Source organism: Bubalus bubalis, chromosome 18 (genome assembly GCF_019923935.1).
Source record: "Bubalus bubalis isolate 160015118507 breed Murrah chromosome 18, NDDB_SH_1, whole genome shotgun sequence".
In the NCBI taxonomy this organism is placed as follows: Eukaryota; Metazoa; Chordata; class Mammalia; order Artiodactyla; family Bovidae; genus Bubalus; species Bubalus bubalis.
In genome coordinates, this window is record NC_059174.1 from 46,888,774 (window position 1) to 46,910,841 (window position 22,068).

General features: G+C 40.8%; 1 protein-coding gene across 7 annotated transcripts in view; it reads right to left on the reverse strand.

Annotated features, from left to right (window-relative positions):
- Nucleotides 1-5,135: 5,135 nt before the first annotated feature.
- The window catches only part of LOC102396719 (zinc finger protein 585A), a 54,354-nt gene continuing 37,421 nt past the window's right edge, over nt 5,136-22,068 (reverse strand). For 5 of the 7 annotated variants that reach the window (XM_025269830.2, XM_025269832.2, XM_025269833.2 and 2 more), the window contains exons 4-6: nt 11,218-11,347; nt 9,872-9,967; nt 5,136-6,644 (exon numbers count right to left, since the gene is read on the reverse strand). In XM_025269830.2, the coding sequence (XP_025125615.1) occupies nt 5,665-6,644; nt 9,872-9,967; nt 11,218-11,347 (1,206 nt within the window). In that variant the 3' untranslated portion in view covers nt 5,136-5,664. The remainder of the gene's footprint in view (nt 6,645-9,871; nt 9,968-11,217; nt 11,348-22,068) is intronic. The other 2 variants (XM_025269834.2, XM_044931244.1) reach the window with 2 other exon arrangements.

Sequence of the window (22,068 nt, forward strand, 5' to 3'; positions counted from 1 at the left end):
GGCAAGAATACTGGAGTGGGTTGCCATGCCCTCCTCAGGGCTAATGTGTAATTTTTTTTTTTTTAATTGTCGAACTTCTCTGGTGGTCTAGTGGTTAAGAATCTGCCTGCCAGTGGAGGGGACATGGGTTCTATCTTTGGTCCAAGGTTAACATCACCAGTAAGATTTATCACCATCATGTGCCCGCTAATATGATGAACTGAAGATGCATCTCTTCTGTAATATTAATGCATAACCCACTGAATCAAACCCAAATGGAGGGATGGTCTACAAGATAACTGGCCAGTATTGTTCAAAAGTGTCTAAGTCATGAAAAACAAAAGACTGAGGAACTATCATAGACTGAAGGAAACTGAAGAGAAATAACAGGCAGTGTGGGATCTGGACTGGATCTTGGACTAGACAAAGAACATCACTGGGAAGGGCTTATAATGGTATATCAATGTTAATTTTCTGGTTTTGATCATTGTATTATGATTACATAAAGTATTAACATTAGGGGAAGCTGAGTAAAGACTGGGAACTATATTACAATTTTTTTGAAAGTCAAATTATTTCAAAATAAAACCAAAAAAAAAATCTCTCTACTTGAGGGATTTCTTGAAGTATTGCCTTTTGCTCTTTAGATCTACATGTTTTCTTTCACTCTGGTGATACCCCAAAGACTGGATTAGGGGAAAGATAATAGACCAGGCCAGGGTGCCATCTTGTCAGAAAATGAAAACATTTCCCAGGCTTCATGTATTTCAAAACACTTCTTTCCCCTTTATTTTGTTTTTCAAATTACAAAAGTTAATGTTTGTAACAAGTCAAACCTTTAGTACAAAGGTATATAAATTAAACAACTATTTCTGTTCCCCACCAGGGTAATCAATGTTAATTAACACCTTGTTTTATATCCCTCCACACTTTTCTTTGTTCATATAAACACATGCATGCATATATACACATATAGGTATTTTAATTTTAAAAAATAGATTCATATACATTATTCTGAAATTTTCTCTTTTAAACTTAACAATATACCACAAATATCTCCATAAATGAAAGTTCTACTAACCCTTCAAATTTCTTAATCATACATTGGACATATTATATGTGGTTCAGATATTTACATATTTTTTCTTCTGGGCTTTTTCCCCCCAAATCTCCCATAAACCACCCATCTCCCATAAATCACCCACCTCCCCCCAATCCAATGCATACTCTTCTATACTTTTCTCCATGCATATGAAATCTTACACAAACATATGATACATGTTTATCACTCATAGACACCTAGAAGCATTTTGTAACTGATTTACAAAAACAGAGTCATGTTTTACACACTTATTTTTATCTTGCTTTTTTCACTCAAGAGAACATTGTGGAATTTCATTCAAGTTCACTAGCATAATTTTAACTTGTCCACCTTAATGGCTATATATACATCCTATGGAGTGGACATACTATAGTTCCTTCCCTCTTCTAATATCCCTATCTCCTTCCCTCTTCCAATTTCCAGTATTTATTTTGATTTCAGTGGTTTTTTTTGCCACTAGGAACAGCATCACAATAAATGTAGATGTCCTTTATGTATTGGGGTTTTATTTCTAAGAAAAGATCCCCTAAAGTGAGTACTTTCACTTATAACAGATGTACTTTCAGTTATAATAGACGTCAGATTGCTTCTCAAAAGAGCTGTAAGAATTTGTTTCTACCAGCAGTAGCTAAGTTCATTCTTTGTTTCTGACAGCAAAAAGCATTCCTGATCTTTCTTGCCAGCCTGATTGTATACCATTATCTCATAACTTTAATCTGCATTCCCCAGCAATTACTAAGGCTAAACATTTTTTTGATGAGCCCATCAGTCACTTGGATTTGCTCTTCTCTCAACTATATTCTTTGCCATGTTTCGTTACTGGGCTATTTTTTTTTGCAATATGACGAGCACTTTTTCTCTAACTGACTCTGCAAATATTTTTCCCCCAAGTCATTGTTTATTGGCTGTTGATGGCATCTTTTGCTGTGCAAAAGACTGAGCTTTTCATGTAGTCAAATATTCATTTAACAGTTTTTGAGTGTCCTGTGTTGGTAAAGTTAATCTCCCTCAGTTTCTAGATTGTACATGTAGTCTCCTTTTATTTCAAGAATTTTATTATTATTTTAAATTTTTAAATATTAAGTTCATCTGGAGTTTTTTTCATATGGTTTGTGCTGTTAGTTCAACTTTACTTTCTTCCTGATTAAAAGCCAGTTGTGCCAGATTTTTTTTTTTTTTTTAAGATAAACGGTTCCTTTCCCCTATGGTTTGAAACTGTACACTTTCCATATGTGATAAAACTCATATACACTGCAGTCTATTCAGTATTTACTATTCTGTCCCATTGATGTATTTATCCATTCTTTTGCCAATACTATATTAATTTGCTTAGAATGACTTCATCTTATATTCTGACATTGGCATGAAAATTTCCCTTTTATACTTGTCTAGATTCTCAGGCATTTATTTTTCCATATGGAATTTAAGATCATTTCACATAAGTTAAAAAAAAAAAAGGAGTTCCTTGGTGGTCTAATGGTAAGGATTCAGTGCTTTCACTGCCATGGCTGGAATTCAATTCCTGGTCAGAGAACTGAAATCCCATAAGCTGCAGTGGGGGAAAGAAAAATCAGTGGGACTTAATGTAATTCCAAAAGACGTGCATGCAAATTTTAAGATGTTTATGGAGAAAATCTCTTTATTTCTATACCCTGTCTTCTTAGAAAATTACCTTTTTAACTCAAAAAAATCATAAGTCTCTCCATATATTGATATACAATCCCATCATCAGCAAAAGGGAAGAGTTTTACCTTTTTTAAAACCTTATTCATAACAAATACGTATAATATCATATATAAAACGAGTCACCAGTCCAGGTTCGATGCACGATACTGGATGCTTGGGCCTGGTGCACTGGGATGACCCAGAGGGATGGTATGGGGAGGGAGGAGGGAGGAGGGTTCAGGATGGGGAACACATGTATACCTGTGGCGGATTCATTTCGATATTTGGCAAAACCAATACAATATTGTAAAGTTTAAAAATAAAATTAAATTAAAAAAAAAAAAGAAAGTTAACGGGTTTCTAACAAGCTATTCCCAACAACAACAACAAAAAAAACAATTATTCAATTTTCTTTTTTATCACCTTCACTGGAACTTCCAAGATAATCTTTAGTAAAAATAGATGACAGTGGACATCTATTAAACTCTTAAATTCTTGATTTTAAAAATGGTTTCAAAATAAATAAATAATGGTTTCAGCATAACATATACTATAGGGTTTTGGTAAAGAAACTCGAGGTAGTTATCATTGCTCATAATTTAATTTGTATTTTATTAGATATGTTTATAAATTTCATTAAATGCCTTATAAGCAACTATTGATAGCATCTTCTCTCCTAAGTTAGTTTTATTGATATGTTTCCTATTACTATTGTATTGGCTCTTCATATCATGATGACTTTTCCTTGGTCATTATAATATATTACTGTTTAGGTATACTGGTAAATTCTGTTTTCTATTATTCTCATTATAGTTTTTGTTCCTATATTCATGAGTAAGGATGGTCTGGAGTTTCCTGTTTTCCAGCCAAACCTTTATTTGGTTTTGGTGTTAAAACTTGTTCTGGTTTCATAAAATAAATTGGGGAGCATAGTCAATAGGATGAAATATTTTAACTAACACTGGAATTACTCTTTCTTTAAAAGTTAGGTAAAATGAATCATGAAGTCATCTAGGCCTGGAGCAGTTTTCAATCATGAATCTTTCACTTTTCCAAATTCTCCAATGGTAATTGTTCCATCAAGTTTTCCACTTTGTACTGCAATTTTCATAGCTTGCATTTTGCTAGAATAGCATCTATTTCCAGTTTCAAAAATATGTTGATCTATAGTTGCATGAAATTTTTTTTTTTTTTCTTGCCATGCCTTCCAGCTTGTGGGATCTTAGTTCCTTGACCAGGGATTGAACCTGGGCCCTTAGCAGTGAAAGGGTGGAGTCCTAACCACTGGCCCACTGGGGAATTCCCCTTATCATTCTTTTAAATACATCTTTATCTTTGATTATATTTTCTCTTTCATTCTGGATTAGGCATTCTTACAGGGAGACAAATCTTGAACAATGTGACCATCTGTTTTCTTATATAAATGACATGGCAGCTCAAAGAGATGGACTTGAATTGGAATGATGAAAAAAGTTGGATATCAGTGTCCAGGACACTAGCAGGGAAATTTATAGGGAAGGAAAAAAAATCAATGTTGCTGAATTAATTTGGAGGGAAAAAAAGAAAGGAATTCTCCTTTATTGGTCTGTACATGAAATATTTCTCAATTATAAGACTCATAAAAAGTATCTCTCCTACTAATTTGCTGCAAGGTATTTTAAGCAAGGCTAAGAAAACAGGAATAGTGCACAATATATCAGGGCCACACTACTTTCTGTGTGCATGTGCTAAGTTGCTTTAGTCATGTCCAACTGCAACCGTAGGGACTGTAGCCTGCTGGGTTCCTCTGTCCAAATCCAGGCAAGAATACTGGAGTGAGTTGCTGTTCACTCCTCCAGGGGATCTTCCTGACCCAGGAATCAGACCTCGCCTCTTACATCCCCTGCATTGGCAGGCAGATTCTTTACCACTAGTGCCAACACTACTGTCTATTAAGTAATGAATATGCTGAGTCATCATTTTGTTCACTGAATGTTAAGTTGTAAAACTATTCCTTAGCTTTGTTTTTAACACTGAAAAAGGCAAAACAAATAATGTTTATTATTTAATAATATGATTACATAATAAAATAATAAAGGCAAAATAAGTGCCTTTTTAAAGTTAAAAACATTTAATAAAGTTTTTGACTAATTTAACAAAAGATATTAAAAACATTATTATTCAGAAAAGGGACCAACAACAAATGTTATGGCCATTTACATGTATTACAAAAAGACAGAAAATATACTGGTTTAATATGTTAAAGCTTTTAAAAAAAATAGCTGGTCATGCTATTATTATTGTTGCTGCTTGTATTGTTAAAGGGTTTCTCAGGTGGCTCAGTGGTAAAGAATAGGCCTGCCAATGCAGGATATGTGCGTTCAATTGCTGGGTTGGGAAGATCCCCTGGAGGAAGAAATGGCAACCCACTCCAGTATTCTTGTGTGGAAAATTCCATGGATAGAGGAGTCTTGTGGGCTACAGTCCATGGAGTCACAAAGACTTGGACACAACTGAGCACACACACATGTATGTAAAGACACCAAAAGACAATGGTGATATTTAGAGTGAAAAAGTTTGGTGAATGGCATTCTAAACATGTGTTTGATATTGAACTTAAATTCACATTTATAATTCTAAATATAAATAGTGCTTATTATGTGGGTCACTATGAGACATACCATAATATACTTTTAATTTTCTTCACATATATTTTGTGTTCTGTAATCATTCCATTTAATATATTTTAAACTTTCATAAGCCAAAGTGATCTTGTTTGTTTTAAATATAGACTATTTTCTATAATCTTTTGTATAAAATTTTCTATCACAATTGGAACATGACTTGCCTTATGATGAAACACCTGGTCAAAACTCATTAAATATGAGATTTTTCCTAAGGATGAATTCCTCCACATATAATGAAATAAGATATCTTGCTCAAGGCTTTCCTACTATTTTTAGGTCATTCCTATAAGCATTCTTCCTAGCATGAATTTTCTGATGTCTACTGAGGTTTGGCTTCTGATAGAATGCTTTGCCACATTCACTGCATCCATAAGGTTTTTCTCCTGTATGAGTTCTCCAATGTTTATTGAGGCATGACTTTTGACTGAAAGATTTTCCACATTCTCTACAACGATAGGGTCTTTCTCCTGTGTGTATTTTTTGATGTACATTGAGGTATGACTTCTCACCAAATGACTTCCCACATTCATTGCACACAAAGGGTCTCTCTCCTGTATGTGTCCTCTGATGCTCTCTGCGGTGTGACTTCTGGGTGAAGGCTTTTCCACAAAAAAAACATTCAAAGGGTCTAACACCAGTGTGTATTCTCTGGTGCTTAATGAGGGTTGACTTATGTGAAAAGGCTTTTCCACAGTCAGTACATCCATATGGCTTCTCCCCAGTGTGACTTCTTTGATGCCTAATGAATTCAGACTTGTAGCAGAAGGCTTTTCCACATTCAGTACAGACGTGGGGTTTCTCTGTAGGTGGAACCCTCTTACGTTTGTACACAAGAGAATTGGTTGTTGGGGGTTTATACATAAGTGCTGGGCTATGGCTGAAAGCTTTTTCACAGTGGCTGCATTCCCAGAATTTTTCTTCATTTTGTCTTCTATCATGCTTTGTATGTTGTAACAGTTTTTCATATCCATAGCACTCATCTTGCTTTTTTGAGTAGTTTTTCTTAAAACCAGTTAAGTCTAAATTATTGTTCACACTCTTTCCACAAAAGTCCCAGTTACTGGAGTTTTGAATTGAAGGAAAAAGGTCAGTACTCAGATGTGATATTTTCCCACACTTATTACATTCATGGCTTCTTTCCTTGGGGAACGTTTTCCTGCTGATGAATGGACCTTGCCTCAAAAGCGTGTCTTGCCGCCTTTTCCTGTGGATGTTAACTTGCCAAATGTTTTCTGGAGAAAGTATAGGAAAATTGTCCTTATTAATCTGTGATTATGATCTGGAATAAAACTATTTGGGAAATGCCCTAAAACTTTTAAGGGTGCACAGTATATGAATAGAGGGCATGGATCATAACTAAAGGCACGAATGCAGGGAAGTGTCATATGAGAATAGAAGATTCAGAAACTGGCACAAATGGAATGGACCATGTCATAGAAGATAGGAATAATTTTAAAGAAGAGAGGATATTATAGAGCAGTAGTTGGTAAACATGTTCTTAAAGAATCAGTAAATATTTTAGGCTTTGTGGGCCATATGGTCTTGGTCACAATTACTTAACTTTTCCACTGTATGGCAAGAACACAGACAGAGAGGTGTGCACCTGTGTTCCAATAAAAACTTTATTCACAAAATTTGGTGGCTAACCTATAGGCTGAAGTTTGCTTATCCCTGTTACAGAGGAAAGAGGTTTAAATGTCATATAGCACTTTAACCAGCGCATGGTTCTCAATGGTCAGCATCTGCCTCACTTGGGAACTGATATCGTGACAGATATGCGGAATCTTGGGCCCCACCCCTATACTTACAGAATCAGATTCTGCATTTTAACAAATTGCCAATGCTTATCATATTATGATTTGACAAGCATTGATACAGCAGTCAGAGAGCTTATCATGTTGAGCTAGTTAGACATAATATAAATGGCCAGGGCTCTAAGATGAACTAGATAAAAGAAGGAATTAACCAAACTAACTAGAGTTTAAAGCAGGAGTTCTTAAGTTGGTATACAGAAATCTGGGGAGCTGTGAACTTGGATAGGGGAAAAAATTACAGCTTTATTTTCACTATTTCCTTTATTTTCACATTTCCTTTGATTATGAATGTGAACACCAAAACAGACTAGTATTAGCTCCTGTAACTTTGTGAATAAGGTATTTTCATGTCACATTATACCTGTCAAAGATTTCTCAAAATGTGTTTACAATCATCTCTATTCTGAGGTCATGACAATGACCTGTTAGATCTCACTATTTAATGTATTAATAAGGAAGTATACCTACTATTATCTACTAATATCATTAATATTTTGACATTGCATTTTCCAACTTTATTTCAGTTAATTACTATATTTTAGTAATTTGTTTTTCATGTAATCCTAAGGATTTTTTTTTACATACATAAAAAAGGAATCTATTAGGCTTCACCAGAATGCTTAAGAGCTCTATGGCACAAAAATGATTAAGAATTCCTGACTTAAAGATATTCAGGCATGAGATAATTTGGGTTCAACTTTAGGAGAAGTCAGAGGAAAACGAAAAGTAGACAGGAAGATTTAAAGTCATTTTTCAAAGGAAAAAAAACAGAACTAGCACATATGCATAGAACAGTTAGAGAGAAGACTCAAAATGAGTTCATGGTAGCAAAACACTGGAATGAGAAGTAAGCTGAGGTAGGTATATGCGTGCACTTGTGTGCATGTGGGGTGGAAGGGAGATAGCAAGTAGAAAAGAGGATGACTTCAGTTTTTGTCCCCCCAAAACAGGGATGAGTGGCTACAACTATGGAGATGATCCACAGACTGGTAAAATGGTGAGCAGAGGAGCCTAGGTGGTACAAGGGGGATAAAAGTTGGTAAAATGGCAAAGAGGCTAGTTGTGAGGATCTTATGGTTTCAGAAATGGATGAACTCTTTAAGGGAGTTACACCATTGAGAAGAGAATCAAGTCTAGAAGACAGAAAAGACTAGGTTGCAACCAGGGTATTAATATGAGAGGATATAGAGCACTTAGAAAGGAGGGCTGACTGGATAACTTTTTTACAATTATATAAAATTCTTGAAAGATGGGAAAGAAAAAGTTGATAACCAGGTTACAATGGTTTCAGGAAGGTTGATGAGCAATTTCATGAAGCAAAATACACCTCAGAGGGCACCAGAGTGTGATGGTTAAGAATACTGGTTCTAGGGACTTCCCCAGCAGTCCAGTGGTTAAGACTGAGAGCTTCCACTGCAGTGGGTACAGGTTCAATCCCTGGTCAGGGAACTAAGATCCTACGTGCCATGTGGCATGGCCAAAAAAAAAAGAATACTAGTTCTAGAGCCTGACCACCTGAGTTCAAATCCTCATTTGGTCCCTTACTTTGTTATTTGTTCTTATACAAGTTTCTTAACTTTTCTATGATGCTTCCTCATTTGTAAATGGGATAATAAAGGCTAGTAATAAACACCTCACAAGTGTTTTAAGGGTTGAATGAGTTGATATATGTAAAATTGAGAAAAGACCTGGCACAAAGTGAGTGCACACTGAGTGTTGGCCAGGAATTCTAATGCTGTTTCAGTCCCTACTACAACCAGTGAAAGCTGGATAGTGGTAATCCTAAAGATATTATTTTGGGGAGAAGCATGAAAATGACTTGAATGTTTGAAGGTGTTATCTAATATTTAATTCAACTATGTGATTACAACACTAAGTATAAATGGCATAAAGTGATCTGGAAACAGATGGCACTGGCTTTTCATGCTAAACTTATGACTTCACTGAAGAAGCAGAAATCCAGAGGCATCCTAAAGAATAGGCTACAAACACTCAGAGTACCAGGGATTATTGTTGAGAAATTTTATAGAGCTGATGGGAGAGGGGCAGTTATTCTGAATATTAAATAGATGGGGTTAAGCCTGGTGGGCTACGGTCCACGGGGTGGCAAAGAGTCGGACACGAGTGAGTGACTTCACTAAGACAGGCTAACCTCAGCCTCCTTCACTACCCAACTGTTCTTGGTCACTTCCTGGAATTCACTGCTTCCTCCTCTGTGACTTAAGGAAATTAAGGGACTCAGGGATAATTTAAGGGATTCAGAAAGGATGGGAAGTGAGACTGTAAGTATGGCAGGCAGGTCTGGGGCCTTTTACCCCAAAACTGTTAGAGGTTAGAAAGGGAGCAGCAAGAACAGAAGACTCACAGAAGCTTATTTGCAAGAATCCCTGAGTATGAAAGAGAAATGTACTGATAACCTCAAGAGAGAAAGAGAAATCAAGGATTCTGGAGAAAGGGAGATGGAGCAAGCACATGGAGTGGGATGCATGGAACCTGAGAGGTCACCAAGAAGGCTAAACAAAGCTCTCAGAGAAATGTCTCCAGCTGCTTCAAAGCTCTCAGGCTTTGAAGAGCTGGATCCTCAACAAAATTCTAAAGCTGCCAGCCTCCCATAGTACATCTTTTGCTGGATTGATCATACTTACCCCGACAGTGGCAGCCTAAGCATGCTGCCTCACAAATCCAGGGTGCTTCTTCCTGCTCCAGCCGGAGGATCACGTATGGTTTGGTGCCTTCATAACCTGTTCCAGAGAAATGATCCAGGCCTTGGGCTGAGCTCCATGATCTTCAGGGCCATTCAGTTAACATTAAAGGCTGCACAACAGACATTGTACTTGGGAGGAGACTATACACACACCTTGTCTGGAACTCAAAAGGAACTAGTCATCCAGGACCATTGATACTCAAGCCACACTTGCTGAGGCAACACAGTATAAGGGTTAGGAATGCAAACTGCAGGAGACTGCTGGCATTCAAATCCCACTTTGGCTCTGCTATGTACTAGTTGGGTGACACTGGGCAAGTGACTTAACCTGTTTGCCTCAGTTCCCAAATGTGTAAAAGAGTGGTACTAACAGTACCTACCTTATAAAGCACTTATGAAGATTACAGAAGTTAATATGTTTCAAGTGGCCAGGGACTTCCCTGGTGGTTCAGTGGTTAGGAATCCTCCCTGCAGTGCAGAGGACATGGGTTTGATCCCTGGTCAGAGAACTAAAATCTCATATGCTGCAGAGACACTAAGTCTGCACATTGCAACTATTGAAGCTCATGCACTCTGGAGCCATGCATCCCAACTACTGAGCCCCTGCAGCACAACTAGCGAGTCCCACATGACACGATGAAGATCCCATATGCCACGACTAAGACCTGACACAGCCAAATAAATAAATATTAAAAGAAATAATAAACAAAGTGGCTAAAAGTGTCTGGCACATAGGAAATATTCGGTACTTCAGTTACTTTTTGCTGCTGCCACTGCTGCTAAGTCGCTTCAGTCGTGTCTGACTCTGTGCGACCCCAGAGACGGCAGCCCACCAGGCTCCCCCGTCCCTGGGATTCTCCAGGCAAGAACACTGGAGTGGGTTGCCATTTCCTTCTCCAATGCATGAAAGTGAAAAGTGAAAGTGAAGTTGCTCAGTCGTGTCCGACTCTTAGCAACCCCATGGACTGCAGCCTGCCAGGCTCCTCCTTTCATGGGATTTTCCAGGCAAGAGTACTGGAGTGGGGTGCCATTGCCTTCTCCGCAGTTACTTTTTAAAAAATATTAAATAATTTAATTTATTTATTTTAATGCACCAAGCCTTAGTTGCTGCATGTGGGATCTAGTTCCCTGACCGGGGAATGAACCTGGGCCCTCTGTACTGGGAGCTCGGAGTCTCAGCCATTGGACCACCAGGGAAGTCCCGGTACTTCAGTTACTTTTAGCAACTGAAAGAAGAAAGGTGGTCATTCAAGCGTGATATAGATTGTGCAGCAGAACTGTTCTTACCCACTGAGACGAGGTTGCTATAGGTCTCCAGCATCACATCCCGGTACAGGGCCCTCTGTGCAGGATTAAGCCCATGCCACTCCTCTTGCGTGAAGCCCACTACCACATCCTTGAATGACACAGGTCTCTGCTGAAGATGAAATGACACTGGGTCACATGGGGAAAATTCAGGCAGGAGTGGATGGTCCTGACTTTCTATAATGTTCAGAGGTTAGAGCTTATTTTTTAATTACTTACTTAATTTTTTGGCTGTGCTGGGTCTTCCTTGTAGCATGTGGGCTTTCTCTAGTTGCAGCGAGCAGGAGCTGCTCTTTGATGCAGTGCTTGGGCTTCTCATTGTAGGGGCTTCTCTTGTTGTGGAGCATGGGCTAGGTAAGCAGGCTACAGTAGTTGTGGCACGTGGGCTTAGTTGCCCCGAGGCATGTGGGATCTTCCCGAACCAGGGATCGAACCCATGTCCCCTGCATTGGCAGGTGGATTCTTATCCCCCGGACCACCAGGGAAGTCCCAGGTCAGAGCTTATTGTGATCATTTATCTTTTTTACCTTTTCTATTCCTGGCTTTGGGCTCTATATGGTGGGATTGGAAGCCACTGTCATTTATACTTTGGGTCAACACATATTGACTGAAGACTATGTGTCTGACCCAGTCCTGGTCACTGGGGACATAGTCATGGATGGCTCCTGACCTCAAGGAGCTCATAGCCTGGCTGGGACAGCAATATGTAAGGCCATCAGGGTGAGATGGTAAGGGATGTAACAGCAGGGTATCTGAGCTCTAGTATGCAGAGAAGTGAACTGTCCACTAAAATTATCAGGGTCTAGGACTTCCCTGGTGGTCTGGGGAAATGACTCTGAACTCCCAGTGCAAGGACCTGAGTTCAATCCCTGGTCGGGGAACTAGATCCCATATGCTGCAACTAGAGATCCCACGTGCTACAGTGAAGACAGAAGATTCCATGTGCTGCAACTAAGACCCAGTGCAACCAAATAAATAAATATTTAAAAAAATTATCAGTGTAGTGAGGCTTCAGTGCTAAGGGATGTGTATGCAGCTGAGTGTTCTCTGCAGAGATGGAGAAACTGTGTTCCTTGCAGAGGGAACAGCATAGGGCGAACAAAGGCATGGGGCAAACAGTGATGTGTAAAGGCAGCAACTTACTCAATTACAGGGGAGAGTACACAGGCCTGTGAGTTATGAGATGGTGGACTGGAAGACAATAAGAAATCTATCAAGGAAATGGTGTGTGTGGAAAGCACATTCTAGAAGGCATGTGAGTTTCCTGCATCCTGTGCCCAGTGGTATAATGCTAACTCTAAGCAGACTGTGAAAAGATGAGGACATACATTGTATCCCTACAGTAATCACTAAACTCATAGTGCAAAGAGGTGTACTGAAGTAAACAAAGAGAATTCTAAGAAATATCCCATTAATCCACACAAATACACACACACAAGAGAAAAGAAACAGAGGAACAAAAGCAAATGGGACAAATAGAAAACCCAATACCAAAGATAGATATAAATCCAACCATACCAATAATTACATTTATATTAAATTATATTAAATTATTGGAGAAGTAAATGGCAACCCATTCCAGTATTCTTGCCTGGAGAATCCCATGGACAGAGGGGCCTGGTGGGCTACAGTCTATAGGGTCGCAGAGTCTGATATGACTTAGCAACTGAACAACAATATATTAAACTAGAAGGTTTATTTAACACATGATTAAATGCTCCAAAAACGCTGAGACAGTTAGACCGGATAAAAAAAGGAATACTGCCTATAAGAGATACAGAACTCACAGATAGTTTGCAGGTGAATGGATGGAAAGAGCAATGTGGTGGGTGACCTGGAGGGAGGAGAAAGGAAAGACTCTGCACTAATGCATATGGAAGATAATGCTCCTAAGTAGGACAGAAACAGTGAGACAGAGAAGGATCACTGTGAGGAAGAGCTGAACCTGCTCCTTAACTGGTTGTGGGGGGTGAAGAAGGTCTAAGGTTGACACTCAGGTATCTCAAAGGCAACCGGGTGATGGTGGTGGTAAACGAGTTGACAAAAACAGCAAAAGTGAAGAGGACACGCCGTGTGGGGGACACACAGGTGGAGACACTTGACAGGCACCAGGATGAATAGATGAGCCATGTCAAGATCAAGGTCAGGAACAGAGCTAAAGTTACAGGAGGTGCCAGCACAGACATGGTAGCTTGCAGCGTGGGATCTCTCTGCAAGGAGACAGGATGAGCAGAGCACTCAGGCCAGAGCCCCAGGGCACACTAATGAGTAAGAGGCCAATGGCAGGAGAGTTCAGCTAGAGACCCAGAGAAGGAATATAGTTTAGGAAGGAGGCTCCACAGCCTGGCAAGCCTCAGATGATAATGTTCGTGCAGTCAGTCCTCTGATTTAGGGCACAGAGAACAAATTCTTCAAAAAGCCCTGTGCCCTGGGACAGGATAGCTGCTGAGAGAGCTCCACAGGTACTAACCTAAGAAAGCATCTGTTGTAATATTGTGATGTATTAAGAAATATATATATTTGGTCTTCTTGCCTGATTCTGGGCACAGAGCTTCTTAAACCCTTGTAACTTCCAGAGCAACAGGAGTCATAGGAAGGTCTTTTATTAGTAGTAACAAGCTCATGTCAATCATAACAGAGTTTATACTAATGCTGTAACTCTTTGAGGATGGGGGCTGGTTACCAGAGGAACCAACCAGGTATTAGTTGGTTGGGACCTACAGCCATATAGCCCCCAGCCTCTGAGGACAGGAAAGGGATTTGCGATTAAGCTAATCATCAAAGGCCAACAATGTAATTAAGTATGCCTATATAATGGAACTTCCATAAAAACCTTGGAGAGCTTCCAGTTTGATGAACATATCCAGTTTGGGGTGTGTACCCCAAATTCTCTGGAGACAGAAGCTCCTGCGCTCAGGACCCTTCTGTATCTTGCCATACATACCCCTTTATCTGGCTGTCCTTTTGTGTGTGTATTAGTCATTCAGTCGTGTCTGATTCTGCAACCCCATGGACTGCAGGCGGCCAGGTTCCTCTGTCCGTGGAATTCTCTCCAGGCAAGAACACTGGAGTGGGTTACCATTCCCTTCTCCAGGGGATCTTCCTGACCCAGGGACTGAACCCAGGTCTCCTGCACTGCAGGCAGTGTCCTTACCATCTGAGCCACCAGGGAAGCCCAATGGCTGTTCCTTTATATCCTGTATAATATCCTTTAAAATAAATCTGTAATAATAAGTAAAGTGTTTCCCTGAGTTCTGTGAGTAATAGAAAATTATCAATGGGGAGGGACCTCAATTTATAGTTGGTTGTGAAACAGGAAGGAAAGGGGCAGGGCACAACTTTTAAAAGAATGACACAGTTATGGAGGCTATGACAAAAACTGGTCAGAACTGATGAGGTCCGAGATGGCGGAAGATTCAATTTCCAGTGGACCTTGAGCCTCATTATATGTTCACTGTAATACATTAGCATATGTTAAATGGCATACCCACATGTGCCATGACAGTTACGAGGCCAACCATAAAAGGCCAGAAAGGTGAGTGGCAGCCCAATTTCTGAGAATCCCTACCCTTCCCCAAAATAGATGGAATAATCCTCCCATTTATTGTTCAGTCACTCAGTCATGTCTGACTCTTTGCAACCCCATGGACTGCAGCACTCCAGGCTTCCCTGTCCTTCACCATCACCCACAGTTTGCTCAAATTCATGTCCATTGAGTTCAGTGATGCCATCCAGCCATCTCGTCCTCTCATCACCTTCTCCTTCTGCCTTCAGTCTTTGCCAGCATCAGGGTCTTTTCCAATGATTCGACTCTTTGCATCAGGTGGCCAAAGTATTGGAGTTTCAGCTTCAGCTTCAGTCCTTCCAATGAATGTTCAGGGTTGATTTCTTTTAGGACTGACTGGTTTGATCCTGCAGTCCAAGGGACTCTGAAGAGTCTTCTCCAGCACCACAGTTTGAAGGCATCAATTCTTCAGCACTCAGCCTTTCCTACTGTCCAGCTCTCACATCCATACATGACTACTGGAAAAACCATAGCTTTGACTATATGAACCTTTTTGGGCAAAGTAATGTCTCTGCTTTTGAATATGCTATTTAGGTTTGTCATAACTTTTCTTCCAAGGAGCAAGCATCTTTTAATTTCATGGCTTCAGTCACCATCTGCAGTGAGTTTGGAGCCCAAGAAAATAAAGTCTGTCACTGTTTCCACTGTTTCCCCATCTATTTGCCATAAAGTGATGGGACTAGATTCCGTGATTCTGGTTTTTTGAATGTTGAGCTTTAAGCCAGCTTTCTCACTCTCCTCTTTCACCTTCATCAAGAGGCTCTTTAATTCCTCTTCAATTTCTGCCATAAGGGTGGTGTCATATGCATATCTGAGGTTATTGATATTCTCCTGGCAATCGTGATTCCAGCTTGTGCTTCATCCAACCTGGCACTTCGCATGATATACTCTGCATATAAACAGGGTGACAATATACAGCCTTGACGCACTTCTTTCCCAATTTGGAACCAGTGCATTGTTCCATGTCTGTTTCTAACTGTTGCTTCTTGACCTGCATACAAGTTTCGCAGGAGGCAGGTAAGGTGGTCTGGTATTCCCACCTCTTGAAGAATTTTCCAGTTTGTTGTGATCCACACAACAAAGGTTTTAGCATAGTCAATGAAGCAGAAGTAGATGTTTTTCTGGAATTCTCTTGCTTTTTTGATGATCCAACGGAAGTTGGCAATTTGATCTGTGGTTCTTCTGCCTCTTCTAAATCCAGCTTGTACATCTGGAAGTTCTCGGTTCATATATTGAAACCTAGCTTAGAGAATGTTGAGAATTACTTTGCTAGCATATGAAACAAGTGCAATTGTGTGGAAGTTTAAACATTCTTTGGCACTGCCTTTCTTTGGGATCGGAATGAAAACTGACCTTTTTCAGTCCTGTGCCCACTGCTGAGTTCTCCAAATTTGCTGGCATATTGAGTGCAGCATTTTAACAGCATCATCTTTTAGGATTTGAAATAGCTCCGCTGATATTGTATCACCCCCACTAGCTTTCTTCATAGTGATGTTTCCTAAGGCCTACTTGACTTCAGACTCCAGGATGTCTGGCTCTAGGTGAGTGATCACACCTTTGTAGTTATCTGGGTCATTAAAATCCTTTTTGTATAGTTATTCTGTGTATTCTTGCCTCCTCTTCTTAATATCTTCTGCTTCCGTTAGGTCTATACCACTTCTGTCCTTTATTGTGCCCATCTTTGCATGAAATGTTCCCTTGGTATCTCTAATTTTCTTGAAGAGATCTCTAGTCTTTCCCATTCTATTGTTTTCCTCTATTTCTTTGCATTGTTCACTTTAAAAGGCTTTCTTATCTCTCCTTGCTATTCTTTGGAACTCTGCATTCCCTCATTAGCCTATGAAATTACCTAGTCCATAAATACTAAGCACCCCACATTCGGTGTCTCTTGCCTTCTGAGATGGCTCCCACTCTCTCTGTGGTGTGTGTTTCTCTCAGGGCCATTCTCACCTTAAGAAAGGGACCATATTCTATGGAATGTATATCTTTGTAAATAAATCCACTTCTTACCTACCACTTTGTCTCTCACTGAATTCTTCCTGTGATGAGACATACAAAACCTGAGCTTCATTAAGTCCTGAGACCGGATACGTGATTTCAATGAAAAGACAATGGATTCAAGTCCCAGTCTGGATTTTGGCTGGGTTGAAGTCCCAGTCTGAGCTGTGTGGTTACAGTTGGTCAGAAGTTCAGATGATAACCTGGGATTTGCAATTGGCATCTGAAGTGGTAGTAGGGGGCAGTCTTGTGAGACAGAGCCCCTAACTTGTAAGGTCTGCACAGAATTGGAGAATTGTTTAGTTTGGGGGGAAAACCTCCTCTACTCTTGTGAGTAAATAAATTTTCCTTTAGTACTTTAGATATATCTTGAAGTGACCTAGAGAATTTAACCTTGCCCAAGGAAAGGTCTGACCTCAGTTCCCATGAGTTAATCTCTAAGCCCCTGGAATGTCCTCCTAGATAAGAGTGTCTTGGTTTACCTGGGGCCTTGGGCTACACCAGATATTCTAATAACATGATTTCTGGGAGAAGCTCTGGCTCACAGGCATCAATTAGCTCAGCCTCCACTACCAGGTCATGTCTATTTGACCAACCCTGAATACAGCTCTGGACACCAAGGCTTAGGTGAGCTTCCTGGTTGGCAATACTCTGTACCATCACACATGGTTGTTGGGAGAATTTCTCACTGTTCACACTCACTGGGAGAGGACACATGGAAGTTCAGTGTGTGGAACTCTCCTGGACTCTGCCCCAAGCACCTCTTTTCTTGGCTGATTTTAATCTTTGTACATCTGCTGTAATGAATCCTAACTGTGAATATATCATTCTGTGGGTCTTTCTAGCAAATTATCAAAACTGAGGGTGGTGTTGGAAACCTCCAAACTTACAAATGCTGCCAGAATGAGGGTGGTTTGGGGACTTCCCTGGTCGTCCAGTGGTTAAGAACTGCCTGCCAATGCAGGGTATAAGGGTTTGAGCCCTGGTCTGGGAAGATCCCACATACTGCAGTGCAACTAAACCTGTGTGCCGTAACTACTGAAGCTCGCGTGCCCTACAGTCTGTGCTCTGCAACAAGAGAAGTGACTGTGATGAGAAACCCGTGCTCCGCAACTATAAAGTAGCCCCTGCTCTCTATAACTAGAGAAAGCCCACGAACAGCAATGATGACCCAGCAGAGCCAAAAATTAATTCATTAATTTTTAAAAAAAGAAGCAAAGGTGGTTTTGTGGACTGCTGTCTAACTTTACAGTCACTGACAGACACGAGAGGCAATAGGGCAGATCAGCTAAAAGCATGGACTTTGGGGCTGGACTTATTGAGTTCAAATACAGGCTACACCACTAAATGCATGACCCTGGGAAAGCTATTTAATGTCTCTGCCTCAGCTTTCTCATCTGTTGAATGGAGACAATAATAATGTATGTCTCTCAGTTATTATAGTATGAGGTTTAAATGAGTTAATATATGTCAAGCCTTTAGACTGTGCCTGGAATAAGACAGTGCCACTTAAAGGTACCTATGTTACTTAATGAGAAAAAAGATTGTAAGTCAATATTTTAAAAATCTGTTAAGAAAGGGAAAACAATTCTAAAGGACAGAAAAAGGGAGGGTGTTAATGGGGTGGAGAGCCCTAGCACACTACACAGTGGCAGTGGCACTGGCCCGCCACCTCTGGGAGTGGCCCGAGGAAAGAAGCATTGAGAGGGCGCTGCAGAGACAAAGGGGCTGAGAGCAGCCACTCTCCACTCCCAGGAGACTGCAGGTCTCCTTGATGAATGCTAGTGTGGCACTTGAGGAGTGGCCCACATAAGTAGATGTGAAGACAGGACCAAAACCAGGATGGAGGCAATGGAAGCTGGCACCTGGGACCCTAAGACTCACACAAAGGGCGTGGAACAGAAAAGGTGCCAACTAGACACCCTCACTGATGCCAGAACAGCATACTGTGGTAGCGGGTGAGCAGCAATCAGGCTTCATCTTAGAGCACAGGGCGTAGCTCTGGGTGACAGGCTCTGGGTCAGTATTCCCCAAACAGACCTAACTGGAATGGGATGAGATAGGATGGAGTAGAGTAGAGTGGGATGGGATGGGATGAAACAGAATGGGGGGGAATAGAACAGAAGAGAAAAAAGTAGAAGAGACATAATTTTGCACCTAAAGGGCCATTCCATTTTCACCAAACATAGGGATGAAAAGGATGGATGAAACACTGAGGCTGTAAAATCAGCAAGACTTAGGTCTCCTGCATTGGCAGGTGGGTTATTTACCACTCACGCCACCTGGGAAGTCCTAAAATCAGGAAGACTTGGTGACTGAGTGTGAGAGATGGAAGGTGGGGAGACGTCAAGGGTAAGTCTCAGGGTCTGGGCTTGCCTGGGGGTTTGGGTTGGTATTATCTCCTGAGATGAGAAACAGGGAAGAAGAGACAGAAAAAATTCAACTTTGCACACATTAAACTGAAGGCAGCCAAAGGCACAGATGTTAGACAAAGGGGTCTAAAGTTCTTGGAGGAGGCCTGGGCTTAGATATGGAGGAGGGAGCCACGTGCAGACTCACCAGCACCCACCTTAAGAGTGGATGAAACCGGGACTTCCCTGGCAGTCCAGCAGTTAGGACTCTGAGCTTTCACTGCTGAAGGCAGTGATCTCTTCAATCTCTGGTTAGGGAACTAAGATTATGTAAGCAGCCAAAAAAAAGAAAAAGAGTGGCACCCCAGAGAAGGTTCAAACCCACAGGAACATCAGTGTCTAAGACATAAGAAGATAGAAAGAGAAACCCCAGAAGATGTAGGGAAGCACTATCCCTGGCATGAAGGAAGGAGGCCTAAACTTAGTAATAATAATCAAACACATAATAAGGACAAATAGTCTATTTCAAGCACTTTACACATATTAGTTCATTTAATTCTACTCTCTGAAGTAAGTGCCATTATTCCCATATTAAAGAAAACTGGGGCAGTGAGGTTCAGGGACTTGCCAAAGTTGTACAGATGGTAAGGATAGGGATTCAAACTCAGCAATTCAGCTCCAGGTTCTGTGCTCCTACCCAGTACATGGTGCTGCCTTTCAGACATGAGGAGGAGGCAAAAGGTACAGTCTTAATTCAGTGGAATAATCAAACAGCATCTTCTACCTTTAGCCTCAGCAAGGTCACCTGGGACCTTGACCAGAAAAGTTTCAGTTAAGTGGGAAGAGAGAATTTTGGACTCAAGAAAGAATGAGAAGCAGGAGTGGACACATTAAGAGCAGGGAAATCAATTCAGAAGATGAAGGAGCTCAGGAGAGAAAGGAAAGGACTTTTTGGGTTATAAGCAGTAATGGTTTCTAGGGTTGAAGTTACTGACAATGTTTGTAGGGACAAGGAAAAAAACCTAGGAAAGCAGGCAGGCATGGATAGGTTTCCAGAAAGAGATGCTCTTGCTTGAGAAAGGACTCTGAAAGGTGGGAATGCAGGAACTCAGGGGCTGAGAAGGAGACCTTCACCATCTCCTTTACCATCAAAAGTCAGTGAGGAAGGCGGGGGAACTGGTGACATCTCACACTGAGACTTGCTGGGGATAAGATGTTCAACTGTTTGCTGCAAAACTAGCAGAGACACTTAAAGAGGAATGACAGTAATTCAAATAATGAGCAGTTCATCGTTTCCTCAATGTAGACACCTTGGATCAAAATCAAAACTTCTATAAACTTGGAGGAATCTTCCTGCCCCCTCACCAGCCCCACCAAAAGAAATATTTGTATTTTGACTTTCTTATAACTGAAATTGAGAATTTTCCTGTCATTACACATGGGCCACAAAGCACAGAGGAGTTCAAACTTCCTGCAACTTTGATAGAAAACATTGTTACATCATTGGGAGGCTAAGACATGATGGTTTTGGCCACCTGGAGAACTGAGTTTTGTTGTGGTGCTAACACTCAACTCCAAGGGAAGAGTTGAACCACTGTTGAAAACATGCTTCTGTATTTGTCAGTGATTGTTAAAAATTCTGTTCACTCTCTCAGTGCTTCTCATACTTTCAAGCACAAATGGATCATCCAGAGCTTGTTAAACAAAGATTCTCAGGCCCCACCCACAGTTAACCTGATCCAGAAGGTCTGGGTGGAGTTTGCCACTCTGGATGTTAACAAGCTTCCAGCAGGTGCCTATGCCTAGGACCACCAATAGCAGCAGTGCTGCCCTAAGAAGGTCGCTCTTAAAAACAAGTGCCCTGAAAAGCTAGTTTTCTCCTGGAAATAACAATATGCTTCCTCCTTTTGGCCAATGGAAATCATGGGGCATGTCTGCCTGTTTGCTGGGCTACCAGGAAGTCCACTGACTCTCGTTGGACTTGCTCCTTTGTAAATCTGTATTCCAACAAAGGATGTTTCCTGCATCATTGCTTGAAATATCAAACCTGGACACTACCCAAATGTCCATAATATGGAGGATGGGTTAAATATTCCATGCATATGATGGAGCATTATGTACACTGTTTTTTTTTGTTGTTTTTTGTTGTTTTTTTTTAAAGCATGGTTCTAGGTATAATGGTAAAATGTCTAGGATAGTTGAATTGGGCAAAAAGGGGAGAGTAGTATGTGTAGTAAGTATCTGGCCATCAGGTCATTATGTGGAGAGAGAGATTGTGGTGTTCCACCCAAATCTCCCTGCAGTACTAAGGTACTTCTCCCAGCTGCTAGGAGACAACTGGCGATTGCAGGTATGAAACCTATTGGGAATTTCCTTTGGCCAAAGGGAGCTACTCTAACCAATGTTATGTCCCCTCCTGGGGCAGCCTAAACCAATGACTGGTTGATTTCAGAATACAAAGGCTTCCTTGCCTCCACTCGACAACACTGAGGACTATCCCTGGTGGCTCAATGGTAAAGAACCCTCCTGCCAAGCAGGAGACATGGGTTCAATCCCTGCATTGGGAAGATCCCTTGGAGAAGGAAATTACAACTCACTCCAGTATTCTTGCTTGGGACAGAGGAGCTTGGTGGGCTACAGTCCATGGGGTGGCAAGAGTCAGACACAACTGAGCAACAAAACAACAACAACAACTACCAGCTCTAGAGCATCTTATAAGATCAGCTGATGCCTCTGTTCAACAACTCCCTCTGCCCACCTTGCCTCATTCACTGACTTACAAGAGCCTCCCTAGTAAACCTCCTGTGTGCAAATTTTCATCCCCAAGTGTTTTCCTGAGAACTCAACCTATGACAAAGCATACGTGGTTGAAATGCATATATTTTCCAGTTTTCCCAGGAAGGGAAAGTAGGCTCATTA